A 24,637-nucleotide genomic window follows, 5' to 3' on the forward strand; every position below is an offset into this window, starting at 1 on the left:
ATAAAAATAAGTTGGGTTTATAAAAACCTGAGTGGAAAGAATCGTTGAGGTATATACTGATTGCAAAACTAACTTCATTTAGAAGTGAGTTGCCAATATTGTCTAGTATGACCAGAAATGATACTACCCATTAAAATATGTTTTTGATGTGGCCGTTAGTTGCCAGTTTATTTTCTAAGATTTAATAAAGTTTATTTTTTTCAAGATTAATCCATCATCCTGAGTGGTATTTATTGAGCACTGATTATGTGGGAAGAACTGTACTAAACACTTGGGAGAGTATAATACAGCAGACAATTCCGTGCCCACAGTGAGTTTAGAGTTGGAGAAGCAGCGTGGTGCAGTGGAAAGAACATCGGCTTGGGAGGTCTAATTCTGGCTGCACCAATCAATCAATCAATCAATCGTATTTATTGAGCGCTTACTGTGTGCAGAGCACTGTACTAAGCGCTTGGGAAGTACAAGTTGGCAACATATAGAGACAGTCCCCACCCAACAGTGGGTTCACAGTCTAAAAGGGTTCACCACTTGTCTGCTGTGTGACTTTGGGCAAGCCACTTCACTTCTCTGTGCCTCAGTTCCCTCATTTGTAAAATGGGGATTGAGACTGCGAGCCCCACGTGGGACAGGGACTATATCGACCCCGATTTGCTTGTATCCACCCCAGCGCTTAGAACGGTGCCCAGTACATAGTAAATGCTTAACAAATACCATAATAATAATAATTTACAGTGTAGAAGGGGAGAGAGGAATTAATATAAATAATTTATAACATATAATTTAAAGATATGTACCTAAGTGCTGTAGGGTTGAGGGTGGGGAGACTATCAAATGCTCAAAATTCACAGATCCAAGTGCATGGATGACGCAGAAAGGTGCCAGGGTAAAGAGGACTTAATTGGGGAAGGCCTCTTGGAGGAGAAGAGCAGATGCAACCGTAATAATGCTCTATAAATTATATATTATGATGCATTTGCATACACTCAGCACAGTAATGCAGAAGAGGCAGTGTGGCCTAGTTGATAGAGCACTGGCCTGGTGGTTAGAAGGACCTGGGTTCTAATCCTTGCTCTCCCACTTGTGTGCTGCGTGACCTTGGACAAGTCACTTCTCTTCTGTGCCTCGGGTAGCTCATCTATAAAATGGGATTAAGATGGAGGGCCCCATGTAGGACATGGATTGTGTCCGATCTGATTAGTTTGTAGCTACTCCAGTGCTTAATATAGTGCCTGGCACATGGTAAATGCTTAACGATTACCCAAAAAAGAAAAAAAAGAAAATGTAAAAGAAACCTTGGCTTTAGGCAACTCAAAGTTCATGTTGCATCAGATACTTATGCATCATATTTTAATGAGATAATGATGCCTAAAATGTAAGGCATCTAATTTGAAATGCCAAGAAAATTAAACTATACTCTAAACCCTTGTTTTTTATGACACATAAATAAGTTCATTGCATTTCCAAAGGAAGTATCTGTTTACAGACAGCCACCATAGTTTGGAATAATTATTTTTTAATAATGTCGGTGGACAAGGGTAATGACCCATTTTGGAAAGGTTGAAACGGCAAGCACTCCAGTGCCTTAATTTTTGTTTTTAAAAAAGAGCACCGCTGTAGATTGTAACTGATTCCAGATGAAAAAATATTTAGTTTGGAGTCAAGACAATCATATACTACTTTAGTCTTTAAAAATCAACTGAGTTAGGGAACAAAAAGTTAGGAACCCCTTTGGGGTGAGTTCAGGCCAAAGTGAAGTCAAATTTCCAATCACTCTATAGCAGTATACCCACGGAGTCATACCGATCGAAAATCCCATCCCAGCTCCGCCAATTGTCGGCTGTGTGACTTTGGGCAAGTCGCTTAACTTCTCTGTGCCTCAGTTACCTCATCTGTAAAATGGGGATTAAGACTGTGAGCCCCCCGAGGGACAACCTGATCACCTTGTAACCTCCCCAGCGCTTAGAACAGTGCTCTGCACATAGTAAGTGCTTAATAAATGCCATAAAAAATACATTAAAGGAGAAAAAGCTTCAAACTCTTTTCTTTGTGCCTCAGTTACCCTCTCTGTGCCTGTTACTTCATTTGTAAAATGGGTATTAAGACTGTGACCCCCATGTGGGGAGAAGCAGCGTGGCTCAGTGGAAAGAGCACAGGCTTGGAAGTCAGAGATCATGGGTTCTAATCCCGGCTCCACCACTTGTCAGCTATGTGACTTTGGACAAGTCACTTAACTTCTCTGTGCCTCAGTTGCCTCATCTGTAAAATGGGGATGAAGACTGTGAGCCCCAAGTGGGACAACCTGATCACCTTGTAACCTCTCCACCGCTTAGAACAGTGCTTTGCACAGAGTAAGCACTTAACAAATGCCTTCATTATTATTATTATTATGTGGAACGTGGACTGCCTCCAACCTATTTACGTTGTATCTGCCCCAGTGCTTAAAACAGTTCCTGGCCCTTAGTGAGCGCTTAACAAATACCATAAAAAATTGTTGGCTATGCATCACTTGGGAGCTCTTATTCTGTTGCCAGCTTGTACTTCTCAAGTGCTTAGTACAGTGCTCTGCACACAGTAAGTGCTCAATAAATACGATTGATTGATTCTGTTTAAACCATTTTCAAAATTGATTTACTAAATTGCTCCTTTGAAAGCTTTGTAGTCTTGATACCCAGGACAGGTGGAGAGGCGGCTACTGTAGTTTTTATTTGCCCAGGCAGGCGAATCAGATGGGTCTCTGGCGTGAGACAACCTCCAAGCGTGGTCTGCCCTGTAATTTCAATCCCTGACTCTGCATTCATTCATTCAATCGTATTTATTGAGCGCTTATTGTGTGCAGAGCACTGTATTAAGCGCTTGGGAAGTACAAGTTGGCAACATATAGAGACGGTCCCTACCCAACAGCGGGCTCACGGTCTAGAAGGGGGAGAGTAACCCTGCCACCCAAAGGACAGGGAAAAGAGGAGGTTAAGTATTACAAAGGAAACTCTTCCTTACTTCAAGTCGGTAGGTGGAAATAATTTCAATGCTGCGATGACTCAACATACTCTTATATACTGTTTGTTAAGTGCTTACTATGTGCCAAATCTAGTCAGTCAATCGTATCTACTAGAAGCAGCGTGGCTCAGTGGAAAGAACATGGACTTTAGAGTCAGAGGTCATGGGTTCGAATTATGGCTCCACCACTTGTCAGCTGTGTGGCTTTGGACAAGTCACTTAACTTCTCTGTGCCTCAGTTACCTCATCTGTAAAATGGGGATTAAGATTGTGAGCCCCACGTGGGACAACCTTGATTACCTTGTATCCCCCCAGCGCTTAGAACAGCTGTTCTGGGAGCTGAGACACATAGTAAATGCTTAACAAATACCAACATTATTATTATTTTTTCTTGAGAAGTTGTGCAATTTAGTGGAAAGAGCATGGGCTTGGGAGTCAGAGGTCATGGCTTCTAATCCCGGCTACTTGTCCGCTGTGTGACTTTGGGCAAGTCACTTCACTTCTCTGTGCCTCAGCTCCCTCATCTGTAAAATGGGGATTAAGACTGTGAGCCCCCAATGGGACAACCTGATCACCTTGTAACCTCCCCAGCGCTTAGAACAGTGCTTTGCAAAGAGTAAGTGCTTAATAAATGCCATTATTATTATTATTATTATTATTATTATTATTATTATTATTATTATTCTCTGTGCCTTTGTTACCTCATCTGTAAAATGGGGATTAAAAATGTGAGTTCCAAATGGGACACACTTACACACATAGTAAGCGCTTAATAAATACCATTATTATCATTATCATTATTATTATAACCTGATTACTTTGTATCCCCCCCCCCCCAGCACTTAGAACAGTGCTTGGTACATAGTAAGCGCTTAACAAATACCATTATTGTTATGATTCTTATTATTATTATTAACCACCCCAGCGTTTAGTACAGTACTGTTGGATTTTCTACTTCACTGGGTGCTGCTGGTGAAGGAGAAAGCAGTACTTCCAATTAATAATAATAATGATGGCATTTATTAAGCGCATACTATGTGCCAAGCACTGTTCTAAGCACTGGGGAGGTTGCAAGGTGATCAGGTTGTTCCACGGGGGGCTCACAGTCTTCATCCCCATTTTACAGATGAGGTAACTGAGGCGCAGAGAAGTTAAGTGACTGGCCCAAAGTCACACAGTTGACAAATGGCGGAGCCGGGATTTGAACCCATGACCTCTGACTCCAAAGCCCGGGCTCTTTCCACTGAGCCACACTGCTTCTGATGAGGCTCCCTGTTTAAGTATAAGGAGTCAGTGACATCACTTAACATTCTTAGACCCCTTCTAGGTCTACTATCAGAAGTTCTCCTTCCAGGGGTTTGTTTCTAATCTTTAATCCTCTCCCCAGAGGTTCTTCTCTAATTTTCCTCCAGAAGTGTTGAGAAGCAGTGTGGCCTAGAGGAAAGAGCCGGAGCCTGGGATGCAGGAGGCCTGGGATCTATTCCCTGTGTTTCCACTGGCCTGCTGGGTGACCTCGGGTAGGTCACTTAACTTCTCGGAGCCTCAGCTTCCTCATCTGTAAAATGAGGCATAGCCATTCTCCCTCCTACTTAGGATGTGAGCCCCAGCTGTCTGACCTGATTATCTTTTTAATGATCGCTACGTTTAGTACAGTGCAAGTTCAATACCGAAAACAAAACTCTGGAAAAGGACCAACTTTTGCAGTATAGAGGTGGGGAAAGTACGGTAAAAATTTACCTCCTTGTTATATTCTTTTTCATATGCCAACTCGTGTTCTACTTGTCCTCCACGTGCAAACTCCATGTCATATTTTTTAAAAAAATGCAGTATTCTGGCCCTGACCACCTGGCCCCTCATTTTCCTGGTTTATCCAAGGCTCAGCACTAACTCCCAACACTTTATGATTTGACACGGAAGGATGATCCCCTCCAGGGAACCATGTCGTTTTGGATTGTAATACTTTGTCGTAGGGAGTTAGGCCAACCGGCTTGCCTTCACCCAAACTCGTCTGTCTTCTTTGGCTCTGGGCCATCACACATACCCCTCTACTTGCTTGGAATTGTCTCCTCATTCCTTTCCTCCAAATCATCAAAGCTTGCCTCTTCTCTGAAGTCTTTCCAAACTAGTGATCCCTGACTCTAAAAAGTCTGCTAGCTCTAAAATCTCCAGGAACTGTGTCCTCTTTTTTCCACCTCCAAAATACTTCAGTATCTCTCTTTATATACCTCTAAAGATTGATGCGTGTATGTTTTATATACCTTTATTTGCCTGGGTTCGCTTTTGCCTTGAGGACGGGGACTTTACTTCCTTTGTAAATTCTCCAGGACTTAGTTAACACTTCTGGCTACAAATCACAGTACTAACTGTAAGGCACGCCTTCACACCACGACTTCACAATTTGGTCTTACAGAAGTTAACGAATGTTCTCTATTTGCTTCATTGAAGCTATCGATGACAACGTTGAGAAGGAATTTAGGAGCAAAGCCTATACACAGCGGTACGTTTTGTTCACTCAGATTGATTTTCTTGTCATTAAACCACCCACTTAGCCCTCTGGTATAAGGTCTTTCACCAAGTTTAATGTTCTGAAAGTCAACAAGTAGATTTTTAATAGCATATTTGAACGGCATCCCTGCGCTTACTTTATCTTTAAAATGGGTGTGGTATCTGCCACCATGACCAGAATATTTTATCCAGTTATGATAAAAAGCCTATAAATAGACGAGAGTTCTTTATTTTCTGTATGCTATAATATGCACCATATGCTTCAGAACCTAAAAACAAAATCACCCCAATCTAAAGCTTTCTTAGGTTGTGGGTAGGATTTATATATTTGGTTACATAATGGCTCTTACTGGCCCATCACTAAAGTAAACTTGGAAAAAAAAGTATTAACAACGTCGTCGTACTGAATTGGTCGTGAAAACAAAATGGAGGGCGATGGTTCATAGTCTAATAAACTCCTATTAACCCATTGCGCTGTCGACCCCCGGCCCACGTCCTTCCCCTGGCCTGGGGAATTAGAATAAATAATTCTATTTATTCTGACAGTTTTGACACCATTTCTTCCTCTCCCCCTCCACCCCCTCCCCATGCCCCCCACCTTACCTTCTTCCCCTCCCCACAGCACCTGTATATATGTATATATGTTTGTACATATTTATTACTCTATTTATTTTACTTGTACTTTATTCTATTTATTTTATTTGGTTTATATGTTTTGTTTTGTTGTCTGTCTCCCCCCTCTAGACTGTGAGCCCGTTGTTGGGTAGGGACCGTCTCTATATGTTCTCGACTTGTACGTCCCAAGCACTTAGTACAGTGTTCTGCACACAGTAAGCGCTCAATAAATACGATTGAATGAATAGAGCATGTGCCCCCGTATTCAAAGAGAATCCCAGAACTGCATAACTGCAGTCTCACGGCATTCTCCTTTTAGAAGGAGGCTCTCAGTCTAAGCCAGACTTGCTGTGTCAAAATTTCAATGGTATGAAATCATGAAAAAGTCTCTACAAATCTGGATATGATTTCCTTGGGAATCTGGTAGCGTTTCATGCCTTTCGATGCTGCTAAACAGTGAATCTCAAAATGCTTAATGGAATGCGTCAAGTGTTCTCGCTTTATATTCACTCTCTTACATATACCGTTCTTACCCGTAGTTGAGTTCTTCACTGGAGAGATAAAAGTGTTCATAGAATGAATATGCCTCGTTTCCTTCCCAGTCTTTGAGTTGAATTTTAAGGACATAGCGTTGCCGATTAGTCAGCTGGGAAACAAGTTCGTTTCCTAGCCAATACTCCCCCGCCGGATCACCAAATCCCTGAAATCAAGGTTACATATTTAAATTACTTCATCTGTGGTGGTGGTTTGTTTTGTTTTTTAAATAATAGGATGGCTATCAGAAAACCATTTAACATAATCTATTCAATGTGAAGATTTGGGTCTGGAGCACTTAGGACATAGGCTTTTAATGAGAGAAGTTTAAATCACTGAAACGTTGCTTGAAAAGACATCGGTTCTAAATTACTAGAACTATTGGGGAAAACTGCCAGTAGAAACATAAATAAAAGTAGTTCACATTATAGCTGTGAAACTATGAAAGAGTTGACATAGAAAGAAATGCCGGATCTTCCTTTAAAAACAAACACTGCACTTTCAAGCCTCCTGTGGTTGCCTGGTTAACAGTTGACTAGAGTACTGAGAAGTAAAAAGGGTTTTTTTGTTTGTTTTTGGTTATCAAAGCATAGACCCCCCTCCCAAAAAAATCATTAAGTAGGTTACCCAAACCATGCCTCAAGCAAGTCTTTGATTTGTTTAATAACTACCATCATCATCATCATAATAATGGTATATATCAAGCGCTTACTGTGTGCAAAGCACTGTTCTAAGCGCTGGGGGGGGGGGGGATACAAGGTGATCAGGTTGTTCCATGTGGGGCTCACAGTCTTAATTCTCATTTTACAGATGAGGTAACTGAGGCACAGAGAAGTTAAGTGACTTTCTAATAATAATAATAATAATGTTGGCATTTGTTAAGCGCTTACTATGTGCAAAGCACTGTTCTAAGCACTTGGGGGGATACAAAGTGATCAGGGTGTCCCACGTGGGGCTCACAGTCCTAATCCCCATTTTACAGATGAGGTAACTGAGGCTCAGAGAAGTTAAGTGACTTGCCCAAGGTCACACAGCAGACATGTGGTGGAGTCGGGATTTGAAATTCGAACCCATGACCTCTGACTCCAAAGCCCGTGCTCTTTCCACTGAGCTACGCTGCTTCTCTGCTTTCTAGACTGTGAGCCCACTGTTGGGTAGGGACCGTCTCTATATGTTGCCAACTTGTACTTCCCAAGCGCTTAGTACAGTGCTCTGCACGCAGCAAGCGCTCAATTGAATGATTTAATGAACCTGCCCAAGGTCACACAGCCGTTAAGTGGAGGAGCTGGGATTCGAACCCGTGACCTGGGACTCCCAATCAATGGTCCAGTGTTGAAAAGTGGATTTCATCCGGAAAATGATTGTCTCTGAGAAACTTAAACCAAGCCTTGTTACCATTTTGTATTCTTTCCATGTCCGATGAAAGTCCACGCTGCCATCTATACGCCGCTGAATGACCGTCCATCCACCGCCGCCTGATTCCATGTCACAATATGTCTGTCAAAAAGGTACAGTTATTTTGGTTTGTGAAGCCCTTGGCACACAATACCTATCTCTAGGGGGATTGGTGGTCAACCTGTCTACAGACTCTGTTGCACTGTACTCTCCCAAGCTCTCTGTACAATATTCTGCTCATTGTAAGCGCTCAAATTCCTTCACCAGATCCACTGATGGATTGCTATGCTGATTTCCTACCCTAAAAAAAAAAATCAGATGTTAAAGATTTGCTGACAAAGAAGGGAAGGAAAAGACTTAAAACCTAAAGATCAATCAATCAGTCGATCGTATTTATTGAGCGCTTACTGTGTGCAGAGCACTGTGCTAAGCGCTTGGGAAGTACAAATTGGCAACATATAGAGACAGTCCCTACCCAACAGTGGGCTCACAGTCTAAAAGAGGTAAAAATGAAAGAAAAAAGAGGAACTGTGGCCTAATGGGAAGAGCACAGAACTGGAAGACAATAATAATAATAATAATGGCAGCGTGGCTCAGTGGAAAGAGCCCGGGCTTTGGAGTCAGAGGTCATGGGTTCGAATCCCGGCTCCGCCAATTGTCAGCTGTGTGACTTTGGGCAAGTCACTTCACTTCTCTGGGCCTTAGTTACCTCGTCTGTAAAATGGGGATTAAGATTGTGAGCCCCCTGTGGGACAACCTGATCACCTTATAACCTCCCCAGTGCTTTGTACATAGTAAGCACTTAATAAATGCCATCATTATTATTATTATTAAGTGCTTACTATCAGTGCTTAGAATAGTGCTTTGCACATAGTAAGCGCTTAATAAATGCCATCATTATTATTATTAAGTGCTTACTATCAGCACTTAGAATAGTGCTTTGCACATAGTAAGTGCTTAATAAATGTCATTATTATTATTATTATTATTACTATGTGCAAAGCACTGTTCTAAGTGCTGGAGGGGTTACAAGGTGATCAGGTTGTCCCACGGGGGATTCACAGTCGTCATCCCCATTTTTACAGATGAGGCAACTGAATCCCAGAGAAGTGAAGTGACTTGCCCACAGTCACAGAACTGACAATTGGCAGAGCCGGGATTTGAAGACAAGAAACATGGGTTCTAATTATCTCTACCCCTTGCCTGCAATGTGACCATGGGCAATAATTTAAATTTTCTGTGCCTCACTTTCCTCATCTGTAAAATGAAGATTAAATACTTGTTTTTTCTTCCCCAAAGACTGTGAGCCCCATGTGGTTCAGGGACTATATCCTGGTTGTACTGTATGAAAGTCAGCACATGAGCCCACTGTTGGGTAGGGACCGTCTCTATATGTTGCCAACTTGTACTTCCCAAGCGCTTAGTACAGTGCTCTGCACACAGTAAGCGCTCAATAAATACGATTGATTAGCACACAGCTTGCCATATAGTGAGCACTTAACAAATACCATTGTTATTATTACAATTATTATCGTTTTTCTTATTATCCTTAGTGATCCCTAATCAGTCAGTGGTATTTAGTGAGCACTTAACTGTGCACAGAGCACTGTAATTAGCACTTAATAGAGATTCTTTCACTTAATAGATTCGAGTTCTGATCTGAAGTGATTATTGATGATAAATTGGGCTTTCTTAGTCATCAACCCAAGTGGTCAAGGGTGCAGCTGCCACCCTCAGCTTTGGTTAAGGATCTTGCCTGCCTTCTTCTCATCTCTGAATGCACCTTTTTCTTGTCCGTAGCCAAGTGTTCCCCCGACTCCCCAACTGCTTTCCTGCTTTTCTGCTCATCTTCAACATCGTCATCATGTGAATCGATTACATTTAGAAATGATTACTTGAAATTCCTTTTCGGATCCCCTAATTCATCCATTTGCATCTGACAGGCCTTCTAGGCGAGCTTCTCCTACAGATATCCAAAGGTGGAGACTCCACAGATTCCTGAATAACCTATTCTAATTTTGTAAGTCCTAGTGGTATTTAAGTCATTCTTATTCCTAGTCATCCTCTGAAATCTTTCTTGCTGTAATTTAAGTTCATTTCCTCTTGTCCAGGCAAAGCAGGGATGGGGAACCTTTGGCTCGTGAGTTAAATACCTATTCATCTTCTGAAATCTCTCTTGCTGTACTTAGTACGGTGCTCTGCACACAGTAAGCGCTCAATAAATACAATTGAATGAATGAATGCTGTAATTTAAGTTCATTTCCTCTTGTCCAGTCAAAGCGGGGATGGGGAACCTTTGGCTCGTGAGTTAAATAATAACTCTTCATCTTCTGAAATCTCTCTTGCTGTACTTCCCAAGCACTTAGTACTGTGGTCTGCACACAGTAAGCGCTCAATAAATACGATTGAATGAATGAATGAATGCTGTAATTTAAGTTCATTTCTTCTTATCCAGTCAAAGCAGGGATGGGGAACCTTTGGCTCATGAGTTAAATAATAACTATTCATCTTCTGAAATCTCTCTTGCTGTACTTCCCAAGCAATTAGTACAATGCTCTGCACACAGTAAGTGCTCAATAAATACGATTGAATGAATGAATGTGTGCTGTAATTTAAGTTCATTTCCACTTGTCCAGTTAAAGCAGGGGTAGGGAAGCTATGGCTCATGAGTTAAATAATAATAATGATAATAATAATAATTGTGATATTTGTTAAGTGTTTACTCTGTGCCAGTCACTGTACTAAGTGCTGAGGTAATCGGGTTGGACACAGTCCCTGTCCCACATGGGGCTCACAGTCTTGATTGCCAGTTTACAGATGAGGTAACTGAGGCCCAGAGGAGTAAAGTGACTTGCCCAAGGTCTCACAGCAGACAGGTGGTGGAGCCGGGATTGGAACCCAGGTCCTTCTGACTCACAGGCCCGTGCTCAATCCACTATGCCATGCTGCTTCTTTAACGAATAAGACAATTTTATATAGAAGCAGCGTGGCTCAGTGGAAAGAGCCCGGGCTTTGGAGTCAGAGGTCATGGGTTCAAATCCCGGCTCTGCCAATTGTCAGCTGTGAGACTTTGGGCAAGTCACTTCACTTCTCTGGGCCTCAATTCCCTCATCTGTAAAGTGGGGATGAAGACTGCGAGCCCCCCGTGGAACAACCTGATCCCCTTGTAACCTCTCCAGCTCTTAGAACTGTGCTTTGCACATAGTAAGTGCTTTATAAATGCCATCATTATTATTGTTATTATTATTATTATTATTATTATTATTTTTATTATTATTATTTTGGAATCAAGACACCATGAGGGCAACACCATTAGCTTTGCCTCCACAGAAAAAAACAAGCCAAAAGCAAAAACTGTGCAGTAGTTAGCAAGGTGACCCTGCACCTATAAACTGGAAAGTTTGAACAAGATGGTCGCTCTACTCAGTGGCAGCTCGACTTCTCATAAATGGCAGGATGAACTGAAGTGTGCCCGGGCTGTTCCTCTCCACATACACCTCCCCACCCTCCTGCCTGCAGCTGTCAGCAACAAACAAGAATAATAATAATATATTCAATCGTATTTACTGAGCGCTTACTGTGTGCAGAGCACTGTACTAAGCGCTTGGAACAATAATAATAATAACTATGGTATGAAGCAGCATGGCTCAGTGGACAGAGCACGGGCTTTGGAGTCAGAGGTCATACGTTCGAATCCCGGCTCCGCCACTTGTCAGCTGTGTGACTTTGGGCAAGTCAACTTCTCTGTGCCTCAGTTCCCTCATCTGTAAAATGGGGATGAAGACTGTGAGCCCCATATGGGACAGGGACTGTGTCCAACCCGATTACCTCAGCACTTAGTACAGTGACTGGCACCGAGTAAACGCTTAACAAATATCACACGTGGGACAACCTGATCGCCTCGTATCCCCCCCAGCGCTTAGAACAGTGCTTTGCACATAGTCAGTGCTTAATAAATGCCATCATCATTATTATTATTGTTATCTGCCAGGCACCGCGATACAAGAAAATTGGGTTGGACACAGTCCCTGTCCCACGTGGGCTCACAGTTTCAATCCCCATTTTACAGATGAGGAGGCGCAGTGAAGTGACTTGCTCAAGGTCACACAGCAGACAGGTGGTGGAGCTGAGATTAGAAGCCATGCTTCTGCCTCTCAGGCCACTGGGCCATGAGGCCGATGTGGGTCCGTCAATCAGGTCAATGCCTGGGGCAAGTGCTAGGTACACCAGATCAGACCAAATCTCCCTCTCCCCTCCCAACTACTCCACCAAGTAGCCTGCCCTGCTGGGGCTGGGAGGGAGCAGGTTTAGCCCAAATACATCGCCGCTCTTTCCGCTACCCATCTCTCTCTCAGCTTGGCAGCTTCTCGGACCCGGGGAGGAAAGGTTGAATCAGGAGGCTATAGGCGGAGAGGGATGAGGGGCAATAAATCGACCAGCGTGGGGGCATTCAGAATCACGGAGATCCCCTCCCTCCAGCTGGCACAAGGGGTGGAAACTCCATCTCTGGGCGGATCAAGGGAGGATTTCCTGATCTGAGCGGCCTGTGGAGTACCCAGTCTACACCCAGCAGAACTTCCTTCGTGGGCACGGAATGTGCCTGTTTAATAATGATGGCATTTATTAAGCGCTTACTATGTGCAAAGCACTGTTCTAAGCACTGGGGAGGTTACAAAGTGATCGGGTTGTCCCCCGGGGGGCTCACGGTCTTCTTCCCCATTTTACAGATGAGGTAACTGGGGCCCAGGAAAGTTAAGTGACTTGCCCAAAGTCACCCAGCTGACAATTGGCAGAGCCGGGATTTGAACCCATGACCTCTGGCTCCAAAGCTGGTGCTCTTTCCACTGAGCCACGGTGCTTCTCTAATAATAATAATAATATTTGTTAAGCACTTACTATGTGCAAAGCACTGTTCTAAGCACTTGGGGGGATACAAGGTAATCAAGTTGTCCCACGTGGGGCTCGCAGTCTTAATCCCCATTTCACAGATGAGGGAACCGAGGCCCCGAGAAGTTAAGTAGCTTGACTAAGGTCACACAGCTGACAAGTGGCGGAGCCAGGATTTGAACCCGTGACCTCTGACTCCCAAGCCCTTGCTCTTTCCACTGAGCCACGCTGATTAGTGTTTTCTTGTACTCTCACTGTACTCTATCGCTCAGTATAGCGCTCTGCCCACCGTAAGCACTCAATAAATACAGTTGAATGAATGAGTTGTCTATTTAATGTTGGTATTTGTTAATCGCTTACTATGTGCCAAGCACTGTTCTAAGCGCTGGGGGGGATACAAGGTAATCGAGGTTGTCCCACGTGGGGCTCACAGTCTTAATCCCCCTTTTACAGAAGAGGGAACTGAGGTCCAGAGAAGTGAAGTGACTTGCCTGAAGTCACACAGCTGACAAGTGGCGGAGCCGGGATTAGAACCCATGACCTCTGAATCCCAAGCTCGGGCTCTTTCCACTGAGCCACCCTGCTTCTCTTGGTGACCAGCCTTTCTGGGAAGTCACCTGATGTTGACTCCCACTGCCCTTTCCTTCCCATCTCCTTTCTTCTCCTCCTTTCTCCCCTTTCCTCCTTCGCTTCTCCAGTTTCATCCCTTCTCCCATCTCAACTCAAACCACAGCTGTTGCTGTGAAAGAGGCACACAGCACAATACTGGCAACACATTGCCACTGTCAAGGGGGATGTCATGACATCGCATGTCTGTGGGGGCTGGAATAATAATAATAATAATAATAATACTGGCATTTATTAAGTGCTTACTATGTGCAAAGCACTGTTCTAAGCGCTGGGGAGGTTACAAGGAGATCAGGTTGTCCCATGGGGGCTCACAGTCCTAATCCCCATTTTACAGATGAGGTAACTGAGGCCCAGAGAAGTGAAGTGACTTGCCCAAAGTCACACAGCTGACAATTGGCAGAGCTGGGATTAGAACCCATGACCTCTGACTCCAAATCCCGTGCTGTTTCCACTGAGCCACGCTGCTTCTCCTGCAGCTGGAAATCAGCTTTTGCACATCGCTTGCTCAAAGGTTTCCTTTCATTTGCTTCTTCCGCACAAACAGGTTGCCTTCCCCCGAAGCAGACTTCATTTTTGACACTTTCCCCTGTGACCTGTATGGCCACCTGATTTTAGGTTTTCACCCAAAACGTAAACCTGCGATTCATTCATTCATTCAGTTGTATTTATTGAGCGCTTACTGTGTGCAGAGCACTGTATTAATAATAATAATAATAATAATAATGAGGGTTTTTGTTAAGCGCTTACTATGTGCAAAGCACTGTTCTAAGCGCTGGGGAGGTTACAAGGTGATCAGGTTGTCCCACGGGGGGCTCACAGTTTTAATCCCCATTTTACAGATGAGGTAACTGAGGCCCAGAGAAGTTAAGTGACTTGCCCAAAGTCACAAAACTGACAATTGGCAGAGCCGGGATTTGAACCCCTGACCTCTGACTCCAAAGCCCGGGCTCTTTCCAGCACTTGGGAAGTCCAAGTCAGCAACATATAGAGACGGTCCCTACCCAACAGCGGGCTCACAGTCTAGAAGAGGGAGACAGACAAGCAAACAAAACATGTGGACAGGTGTCAAAATCATCAGAATAAATATAATTAAAGCTATAGGTGCATCATTAACAAAATAAGTAGAATAGCAAATATGTACAAGTAAAATAAATACAGTGATAAATCTGTACAAATATATACAAGTGCTGTGGGGAGGGGAAGGAGGTAGGGCAGGGGGATGGGGAGGAGGAGAGGAAAAAGGGGGCTCAGTGTGGGAAGGCCTCCTGGAGGAGGTGAGCTCTCAGTAGGGCTTTGAAGGGAGGAAGAGAGCTAGCTTGGCGGATGAGTGGAGGGAGTTTTCAGTTTCAGTCGTATTTATTGAGCGCTTACTGTGTGCAGAGCACTGTACTAAGCGCTTGGGAAGTACAAGTTGGCAACATAGAAGGTCCCTACCCAACAGCGGGCTCACAGTCTAGAAGAGCGGGCTCACAGTCTAGAAGTTGTGGTCAAGGAGCGTGTATAGTAACTCTGCTATGTCATACTCTCCCAATGATTAGTGCAGGGCTCTGCACACAGTAAGCACTCAATAAATACAATTGATTGAAGAAATGATTGAGTCCTCTTTCCTCTCCCCCTTCCCATCCCCCCACCCTACCTCCTTCCTCTCCCCACAGCACCTGTATATATGTTTGTACAGATTTATCACTCTATTTATTTTACTTGTACATATTTACTATTCTATTTATTCTGTTAATGTTGTGCATCTAGCTTGACTTCTGTTTATTCTGATGACTTGACACCTGTCCACATGTTTTGTTTTACTGCCCGTCTCCCCCCTACTAGACTGTGAGCCCGCTGCTGGGTAGGGACCGTCTCCATTCATTCAATCGTATTGAGCGCTTACCGTGTGCAGAGCACTGTGCTAATCACTTGGAAAGTACAAGTCGGCAACAGATAGAGACGGTCCCTACCCAACGATGGGCTCACAGTCTAGAAGGGGGAGACAGACAACAAAACAAAACATGTGGACAGGTATCAAGTCGTCAGAACAAATATAAATAAAGCTAGATGCACATCATTAACAAAATAAATAGAATAGTCAATATGGACAAGTAAAATAAATAGAGTAATACATCTGTACAAACATATATACAGGTGCTGTGGGGAGGGGAAGGAGGTAGGGCTGGGGGGTCTCTATATGTTGCCGACTTGTACTTCCCAAGTGCTTAGTACAGTGCTCTGCACACAGTAAGCGCTCAATAAGTACGATTGAATGAATGAACAAGATGGACTAGGAGTGCAGTCCTGCTGTTAAAGGAAGAATTGGGTACCCACCGTTTGTGAATCCTGTCTCCTCACCACTATCTCGGTCCACAATCCCCAAAGGCCCGAGGAGAAACTGAGTCTTGTGACAGAAATCCCCTGGCTCTCTTCCTTCCCAAGGATTGTCTCGCTTTTGTAGTGCGTATCCTGCCAAGCCTGCCCTTGTCCTACTGGCCTGACAGAATTAATGCCACGGTGAAGGATCCTACTTTCATCTAAAACGTAGCTTATCCACTTGTCAGACTTTACCCGCTAAAGTCAACACCGCTTCAAGTTCCCACCCTCTTATTTTATAATGCTATAAAGACATAAATAATGCAGACTACCAATGTCAAGAAAAATAAACAACTTTTTAGGGTTGTTTCCTCACACTTGAATCACTCGTATCACGGTCAATACACAAATAATGACTCCATTAGCGAGAGCCATTTTGTGACAAGATTAAGTGGAGTAGAAGGGTTTATCTGACATGGCACTGTTAATTGGGTAATAAAGTATTTATAGAAGCACAGATTTCAAATAAACTAGCTTATATAGCTGGGGGCATGAGATGTATTCAGTGGAAGAGTGAAATAGATTCTATCTGGATTAGGAAAGCAGGAACCTTCATCTGAGAGTGCCAGGAAAGACATTAGCCTTTCTGATTACAACAGTCCTGGAGGCACTTCATATTTCAGATTAACACACTGTTACGTGGGACTGTGGGTCGTATCTATGCATATGAAGCTCGGATGAGTTTCAGTAAAAGATGCTCCAGTTAAAATTCATGCTTCAACTTTTGTATCGGGGTTAAGTGATAACTAGCAAGTGTAAAATAGTAGGCAGATAGCACAGAGTCATCACACCAAGTCTTCAACTGAGATCTCATTTTCAGAAGCCAAATAGACTAACTGAAACCTGGGTAGGGGTTGCAGCCGTGAGTGTATATTGCCTTCACTGTGTACATTTCACTCTATACACTGCACAGAGTGTATTCCACCTTACTGCTTTCACCGTGGACATTTCACTCTGTACACTGCCTGTAGCGTACACTGCCTTCCCTTCCCCCAGTATTCCTTCTTAGCTTGAAAAGGTGATAAAGATAAATCCCATTATAGGAGAATGAATATTTTCAGTGTTGCAACTGGGGGATACGCAAGGTTAGAACAGCTGCGGGTAAGACAAGTTCTGGATTTCTTCAGCTCGAGGTGGGTAGAGAATTGAGTTTTATCTGTCCAGCTGGATAATTTACTCCCTAAGGCGGGTTTTCCATTGTTCTTGTTTGAAATTCTCAGCTGGGATAGCTGGGAGCAGAAATAGCCCAGATACTTTCTCAATCTTTATTTATGACTGTGTAGATCTACTAACTGCTAACTATAACCATCTGCACCACTTTACTGATCTATTGTACTCACCCAACTGCCAAGGACAGTGCTCTGTACACTAAATGAGATTGATCGATTGATTGAATGCTTCCCAACAAACTCAGCGGCATTGGGTAAGTACGCCCAGCCACCCCTCTTCCCTCGTTAGGGCATGTGAGAACGGATAAGAACAGGATATCCAAGCAGCTCATGAATGTGGGTACACAAAAGGAGGGAAGACGGGATCAACAGTTTTAAGACCCCATGGAACACAGTTTCAAACAGTGTGATGGGAGGAAGCCTGTGGACCATCCTCCCAGCTCCACTACTTGTCTACTGTGTGACCTCGGGCCAGTCACTTCACTTCTCTGGGCCTCAGTTATCACATTCATTCATTCATTCATTCAATCGTATTTATTGAGCGCTTACCGTGTGCAGCGCACTGTACTAAATGCTTGGGAATCGAGACTGTGAAGCCCCACATGAGACAGGGGCTGTGTCCAAACTGATTTACTCCAGCGCTTAGTACAGTGCCTGGCACATAGTTAGTGCTTAACAAATACCACAGTTATTATTATTAAGAAGGACATCCTCCCTGTGAGGAGAGACTTCACAAAGAATGGGAGAAAGTGGGCGGGAGGCGGTGCGTGCGAAAAGGATTGAGAATAAGTGGCCGGAGAGCTAGGAGGAAAACCAGGATGGGTGGTGTCAATGAAGCCTGTGATCCCGCTGTTGGGTAGGGACCGTCTCTATATGTTGCCAACTTGTACTTCCCAAGCGCTTAGTACAGTGCTCTGCACACAGTAAGCACTCAATAAATACGATTGAATGAATGAATAAGGTTTTCAGGAGAAGAGGAATGTTAAAACCCATTCATACCTGCAAATGGGTGTCAATATGTGTTTGCAATGAATCTCTCTCTGCCGAAAAGACCGATGTGGAACCGTTAGTCCCTATCCCACCACACACACGTGAAGACTGTAAACTTGTTGTGGGCAGGGAATGTGTCTGTGTATTGTTAGATCGTACTCTCCCAAGCACTTAATACAGTGTTCTCCACACGGTAAGTGCTCACTGAATGAAGATTGTCCCTCCTCGTGTTGAGGAAAACAGCATGGCCTAGTGGATAAACCAAGGGCCTGAAAGAAAGACTTGAGTTCTAGTCCTGCCTCCGCCACTTGTCTGCTGTGTGACCTTGGGCAAGTCACTTCACTTCTCTGGGCCTCTGTTCCCTCATCTGTAAAATCGGGATTAAGACTGTATTAGCTTATAGCTACCCCAGTGCTTAGAACAGTGGTTGGCATGTAGTAAGCACTTAACATTATGAGTATTATTATTATTATCATTATTATTATTAATTTAATTGCTCTTTTCAGGCAGCACCAATGTAATTTATATTATCCTTTTATGATTCTAGTCAAATAAAGAGAGCAATAAAGAGAGTCCAGTGACTCTTTCAAAACTATATGTTGAAATGATGGCAGCTTAAAGATAGGAAAATCAATACTGAAGGGGGAAGAAAATGATTCGAAGTCATGAACAGGTAATATATTTTGAACCTGGATTGGTTTGCAATCTGTTTCATTTTTGCAGTAACTTTACCCTCAACAAATATTTGCATTAGATTAGGGATATGTAATGAAGTGCATTTTATTGTGAGTTTTTTTTCTTCCATGAGAGATTGGGACAATGCTCTGCACACAGTAAGCGCTCAATAAATGTGATTGAATGAATGAATGACTGCATCTAGTCTGATTAACTTGCATCTACTCCACGCTTAGTGCTTTATCTAGCAAAAAATAGCCCAGGTCCTTCATAGAATCAGAGAGCAGTTGATATCTATCAGGAAGAAATGTAGTGCCACTTATTCTCCCTCAGATTGTTGAGCCATGACTCTGTGGGTTTACGTTTATATTGTGTGTCTAGTAAAATAAAACAGCAGTGACCTATATCAGACAGTGCCACAGATTAAGTAAAGTGTTGAATTGTGGAAATGCTAATGCATGGACGTCCACTTGGTAAAATCGGTTACTATGGCGTGTGTCAAAGCGGACCACCGTGGCTCAGTTCCTTTCTCACCTATTGCCATCTGCTATCTGAACAAGAATAACATTTGCAGCTTGGTCAGAAAGATAACAAGGAATAGCAATTCTGAAGCCGCTAAAAAAGTCACTGGCTACATCTGGAAAATAAATCTAGCTGGTAGTTTGCCAAACTAACAGTCCTGTCATTCCCCCCAAACCATTAAATGGGGCCACCTCCTCCCCACCATAGATAAATGGATGGAGACAGATCCGATTCCTCCTTGCTACTAACGCAGACCTTCCAAATTGAGAGAAGCAGCGCGGCTCAGTGGAAAGAGCCTGGGCTTTGGAGTCAGAGGTCATGGGTTCAAATCCTGGCTCCACCAGTTGCCAGTTGTGTGACTTTAGGTGCGTCACTTAACTTCTCTGTGCCTCAGTTCCCTCATCTGTAAAATGGGGATTAAGACTGTGAGCCCCTTTGGGACAACTTGATCACCGTGTAACCTCCCCAGTGCTTAGAACAGTGCTTTGCACATAGTAAGCGCTTAATAAATGCCATTATAAAAGTAAAAATAAATGATTGTAAAGTCACTGTGGGCGGGGAATGTGTCTACCAATTCTGTCATATTGTACTCCCCTAAGCGCTTAGTTCAGTGCTTTGCACCCTGGACATGATCAGTAAATACCACTGACACTGAGTGAAGAAGGAGAATCAAGAGGTCTTCCGTAATTAAGCCCTCTATTCCCAGGCTCCATCTCCCTTCTGTGTCATCTATGCACTTGGATCGGTGACCTTTGGGCATTGGATATTAGCCCCACTGGTCTTATGTACCTATCTATAAGTTATATATTATTGGAGAAGTTATAGTTACATATTGGAGAATCAGCGTGGCTCAGTGGAAAGAGCCCGGGCTTTGGAGTCAGAGGTCGTGGGTTCAAATCCCGGCTCCGCCAGTTGTCAGCTGTGTGACTTTGGGCAAATCACTTAGCTTCTTTGTGCCTCAGTTGCCTCATCTGTAAAATGGGGATTGAGTCTGCGAGCCTCCCGTGGGACAACCTGATCACCTTGTAACCTCCCCAGTGCTTAGAACAGTGCACATAGTAAGCGCTTAATAAACGCCGTCATCATTGTTATTATGATGCATTTATTTCTATTAATGACTGTTCAGCACTCTAGACCCTAAGCTCGTTGTGGGCAGGGAATGTGTCTGCCAACTCTGCTGTAGTCTCCCGAATTCCCCGTACACAGTAAGGGCTCAATAAATACCACTGATTTATTGATTGGAGAAGTTCAAGATGCTAGAAGGGCCATCCATGATCATGGGGATATGGGGCCCCATCAGACTGCTCCTTCAAGTATCTTTTGATCCCCCTGCATTGTGGGGCTGCCCAAGTCAAGTTCCATTCCAGACTAGACCAGATTCCCCGGGCCCCGGGAGTCACCAGGGATCTAGGGCCGTCACCCAGCTGGCTACCTCTTAGTAACATTCGGGCAAAGTAACGGATGATGTTGACTCTGGAATAATCACTCCATTTTTCTTTTTGCCTCCTGATTTATGGCAGTAGTCGAAGTGATCCGTAACTAACAAGCTATTTTAAATAGCATTTGCCCTTCTGTACTCCCGTTATCTCTGCCCTCCGAGCGGTACTTTTCCCTGGCTAGGCTGCTGCTTTCCATCTCCTCTATGTCTCTGTCAGTTTCTTGTTCTCTTTTACATTTCCCTGATTCTGATTAGCTGCATTGAGTTCGAGAACACCTGCAGGGCAAGGTGACCTCTAAGGGAGGTCAAGTGTGCGATGAGGGAATCCCACAACAGAGCTGGTAGCTCATTCATTGATTCATTCATTCAATCGTATTTATTGAGCGCTTACTGTGTGCAGAGCACTGTACTAAGCGCTTGGGAAGTACAAGTCGGCAACATATAGAGACGGTCCCTACCCAACAACGGGCTCACAGTAGAGAAGGGGGAGACAGACAACAAGACAAAAACATGTCGACAGGTGTCAAAACCGTCAGAATAAATAGATTTATAGCTATAGAAATGGATTTAGCAGTGAGAGGCCTGTGCTTCTGTCTCAGATGTGGAAATAACAATAATAATAATTATTATTATGGCATTTATTAAGCACTTACTATGTGCAAAGCACTGTTCTAATCACTGGGGAGGTTACAAGGTGATCAGGTTGTCCCATGTGGGGCTCCCAGTCTTAATCCCCATTTTACAGATGACATAACTGAGGCACAGAGAAGCTAAGTGACTTGCCCAAAGTCACACAGCTGACAGGTTGGCTTGCAGGTGGACATTTAGACTGTGAGCCCACTGTTGGGTAGGGACTGTCTCTATGTGATGCCAATTTGTACTTCCCAAGCGCTTAGTACAGTGCTCTGCACATAGTAAGCGCTCAATAAATACGATTGATTGATTGATTGATTGATTGACATTCTCAGCCCCAGAGAGACCAGGTATTCCTGCTCCAGAGGATAATCAGGATTGTAATTGCTTTCTCTTCACTCCCAGAATGGCTGAAGGTGACATCAAATGACACTTCTTCTAAAGAGAGGAGGAACCTGTCAGTCCGATCAAGGCAAATTCAAGGAACACCCAGTGCAAAAGATTAAGCACTTAGTACTCTGCACACAGTAAGCACTCAATAAATACGATTGAATAGATAATTTTTTTTTTTTTTAGGCTCAGCGCTGCATTCTCATTTATCCCTCCCTTTTTCCTCTCACTCGTGCCTTATTCGAGTGGCCAATTGGAAAAATGAGAAGGCTTTCTTTTGGAATTTCATCATCCTTGTAACACGTACCTCATTTTAAAAATACATAATCAAAGCCGAGGTAACCATTTCAGCATCTATGCGTTCCATTCTATTCCTTTAATGCTGACTGTTTTCAAAGTGCGTTTACATAAATACTGAGCTAAGCACTGAGGGTAATACTGAGTTCAAAGAGAGCATCAAAACCCCTTATTATGCTAGAGCTCACAGTGTGAATGTTGTAGGTCACATCTTGGGTTCAAGACAGAGCTGCTTTTGAACAAAAATTTGAACATGTCCACAGACATTGAATACACACACAGTCAGCCACTATTTATACAACACTTCACATTGATTCTTTTGTAATCTTAATTTACCTTATCAGGCAAGTGGAGAGAAGCCAAATTCATGGATTCCCAGAGAAAGTGATATTTTTTGTTTTGTTTCAGAACTCAGGGACACTTAGTGTCAACCTCATGAGAAATGCAATCCGCCTCAGAACCTGAACTGTAAATAATTGTGTTTGGCCCTGCAGATTCTCCTCGTGGTCACTTGGATTGAAATGCAGATTTGGCATCTGAGCAGGGTCCATTAATTCTGGCGGGTTTATCCCGGAAGGAAGGGTTCGAGTGGAACCCAGAAGCCTATACCTCCAAAAAGCCAAAAGCCAGTAGCAGTACTTTTGGGGAAAGTAGTGCAATTTGACATCAAAATTCTCATTTTGACTCAAAGTGGTCTTTTTTAATGGTATTTGTTAAGTGCTTACTATGTGCCAGACGCTGTACTAGGCACTGGGGTAGATACAAGGTAATCAGGTTGGATATAGTCCATGTCCCACATGAGGCTCACAGTCATAATACCCATTTTGCAGGTAAGGTAACTGAAGTTCAGAGAAGTTAAGTGACTTGCCCAAGGTCACACAGCAGACAAGTGGCGGAGCCGGGACTAGAACCCAGGTCCTTCGGACTCCTGGATTCATAATATCTACTAGGCCACGCGGTTCTCTATTGCCTGTTGATGTCTTCTAACAGACATTTGCTATTAAAATAGAAAGATTCCAAAAATATGAAGATTTTCCCATTTTACATTTTATAATATCCCTTGAAATGTGGCCCTGGAGCAAATAAAATAATAATAATAATAATAATGGTATTTGTTAAGTGCTTACTATGTGCCAAGCACTGTTCTAAGCACTGTTAAAACCCAATAGGAGTGTCGGCTCCTTTTTACCTAAATGGGTCCTCTGGAATCCAAAGCCAGAGGAAGGGAAGATTGCAGCCTCCCCTCATATAGCAATAGCATGATAGTAATTCTTTGAGAGTGTGTGTGTTGTGTGTGTGTGTGTTTGCGTGTTGAATTTATGGTATTTGGGTGGGGACGTGTGTTATGTTCATGAAATTAAATGGGATTGTGTTGAGCTGCAAATGCAGTCCACTAAAAGTCAACTTTATTGATTAGCGGCTTTGCCTAGTGGGAAGAGTAAGAGCCTCAGAGTCCAGAAACCTGGTTTCTAATCCTGGCCCCCGTCTTTTTCTTGTTGTGTGACCTTGACTAAGCCACTTCTCCGGACCTCAGTTTCCCCTTCTGAAAATTGAGGATGATAGATAACTCTTCTCCCTCCCCCTTGGACTGTGCGAGTCGCTCGTGGGACAGGACCTGTCCAATCTGATTAAATTGTATCGACCCCAGTACTTAGTACACTGCTCGGCACTGAGGAAGTGCTTCAACAAAATATTTTTATGAGCAATAATAATAATGCTATATGTCATGAGTTGGTCCAAATTTCAGTTTGGTGAGCGTGTATGATATTTTGCGGGCAGAGAACCTGTATTGTGCCTCAGTTAATAACAATAATAATTGTAATAATTATGGTATTTGTTAAGCACTTACTATGTGCCAGGCACCTTACTAAATGCTGGGTGGATATAAGCAAATCGGGTTGGACACATCCCCTGTCCCTTGTGGGGCTCGCAGTCTCAATCCCCGTTTTGCAGGAAGCAGCGTGGCTCAGTGGAAAGAACACGGGCTTTGGAGTCAGAGGTCATGGGTTCAAATCCCAGCCGGCTCCATCACTTGTCAGCTGTGTGACTTTGGGCAAGTCACTTAACTTCTCTGGGCCTCAGTTCCCTCGTCTGTAAAATGGGGATGAAGACTGTGAGCCCGCCGTGGGACAACCTGATCACTTTGTGTCCTCCCCAGTGCTTAGAACAGTGCCTTGCACATAATAAGCGTTTAATAAATACCATAATAATAATAATAATTATATAATAATATTATAATAACATTATAATGTATTATATATTATATTATATATATTATATAATATATTATATTATAATATGATAATAATTATTATTTTACAGATGTAACTGAGGTGTACAGAAGTGAAATGACTTCCCCTAAGTCACACAGCAGACAAGTAGCGGAGTCAGGATCAGAACCCGTGACCTTCTGACTCCCGAGCCTGTGCTCTCTCCACTAGGCCATGCTGCTTCTCTGCACCATGCTGCTTTTCAGATATGTGTCCAAGACCTTAGCGTATGTATTGTTTCAGAAGGTGCTAAGTGAATATCACTGTTGCCATTATTATTATCAAAATGGCCCCTGGGAGTTAGCGGTAAGCATAGGCGAAGGGAGAGTCAGGGT

The 24,637-nt window shown here is 43.4% G+C and overlaps 2 protein-coding genes across 2 annotated transcripts in view; one reads left to right on the forward strand and one right to left on the reverse strand.

Annotated features, from left to right (window-relative positions):
* The window catches only part of MCPH1 (microcephalin 1), a gene marked incomplete at its 5' end in the record, with an annotated part of 367,307 nt that overhangs the window by 127,026 nt on the left and 215,644 nt on the right, over window positions 1–24,637 (forward strand). The window lies entirely within an intron of this gene.
* ANGPT2 (angiopoietin 2) overlaps window positions 1–24,637 on the reverse strand; it is a 105,399-nt gene that overhangs the window by 8,605 nt on the left and 72,157 nt on the right. The window contains exons 6-7 of the mRNA XM_038771681.1: window positions 8,044–8,145; window positions 6,648–6,814 (exon numbers count right to left, since the gene is read on the reverse strand). Of these exons, the coding sequence (XP_038627609.1) occupies window positions 6,648–6,814; window positions 8,044–8,145 (269 nt within the window). The remainder of the gene's footprint in view (window positions 1–6,647; window positions 6,815–8,043; window positions 8,146–24,637) is intronic.

This window comes from Tachyglossus aculeatus, chromosome X1, assembly GCF_015852505.1.
Source record: "Tachyglossus aculeatus isolate mTacAcu1 chromosome X1, mTacAcu1.pri, whole genome shotgun sequence".
Lineage (NCBI taxonomy): Eukaryota > Metazoa > Chordata > Mammalia > Monotremata > Tachyglossidae > Tachyglossus > Tachyglossus aculeatus.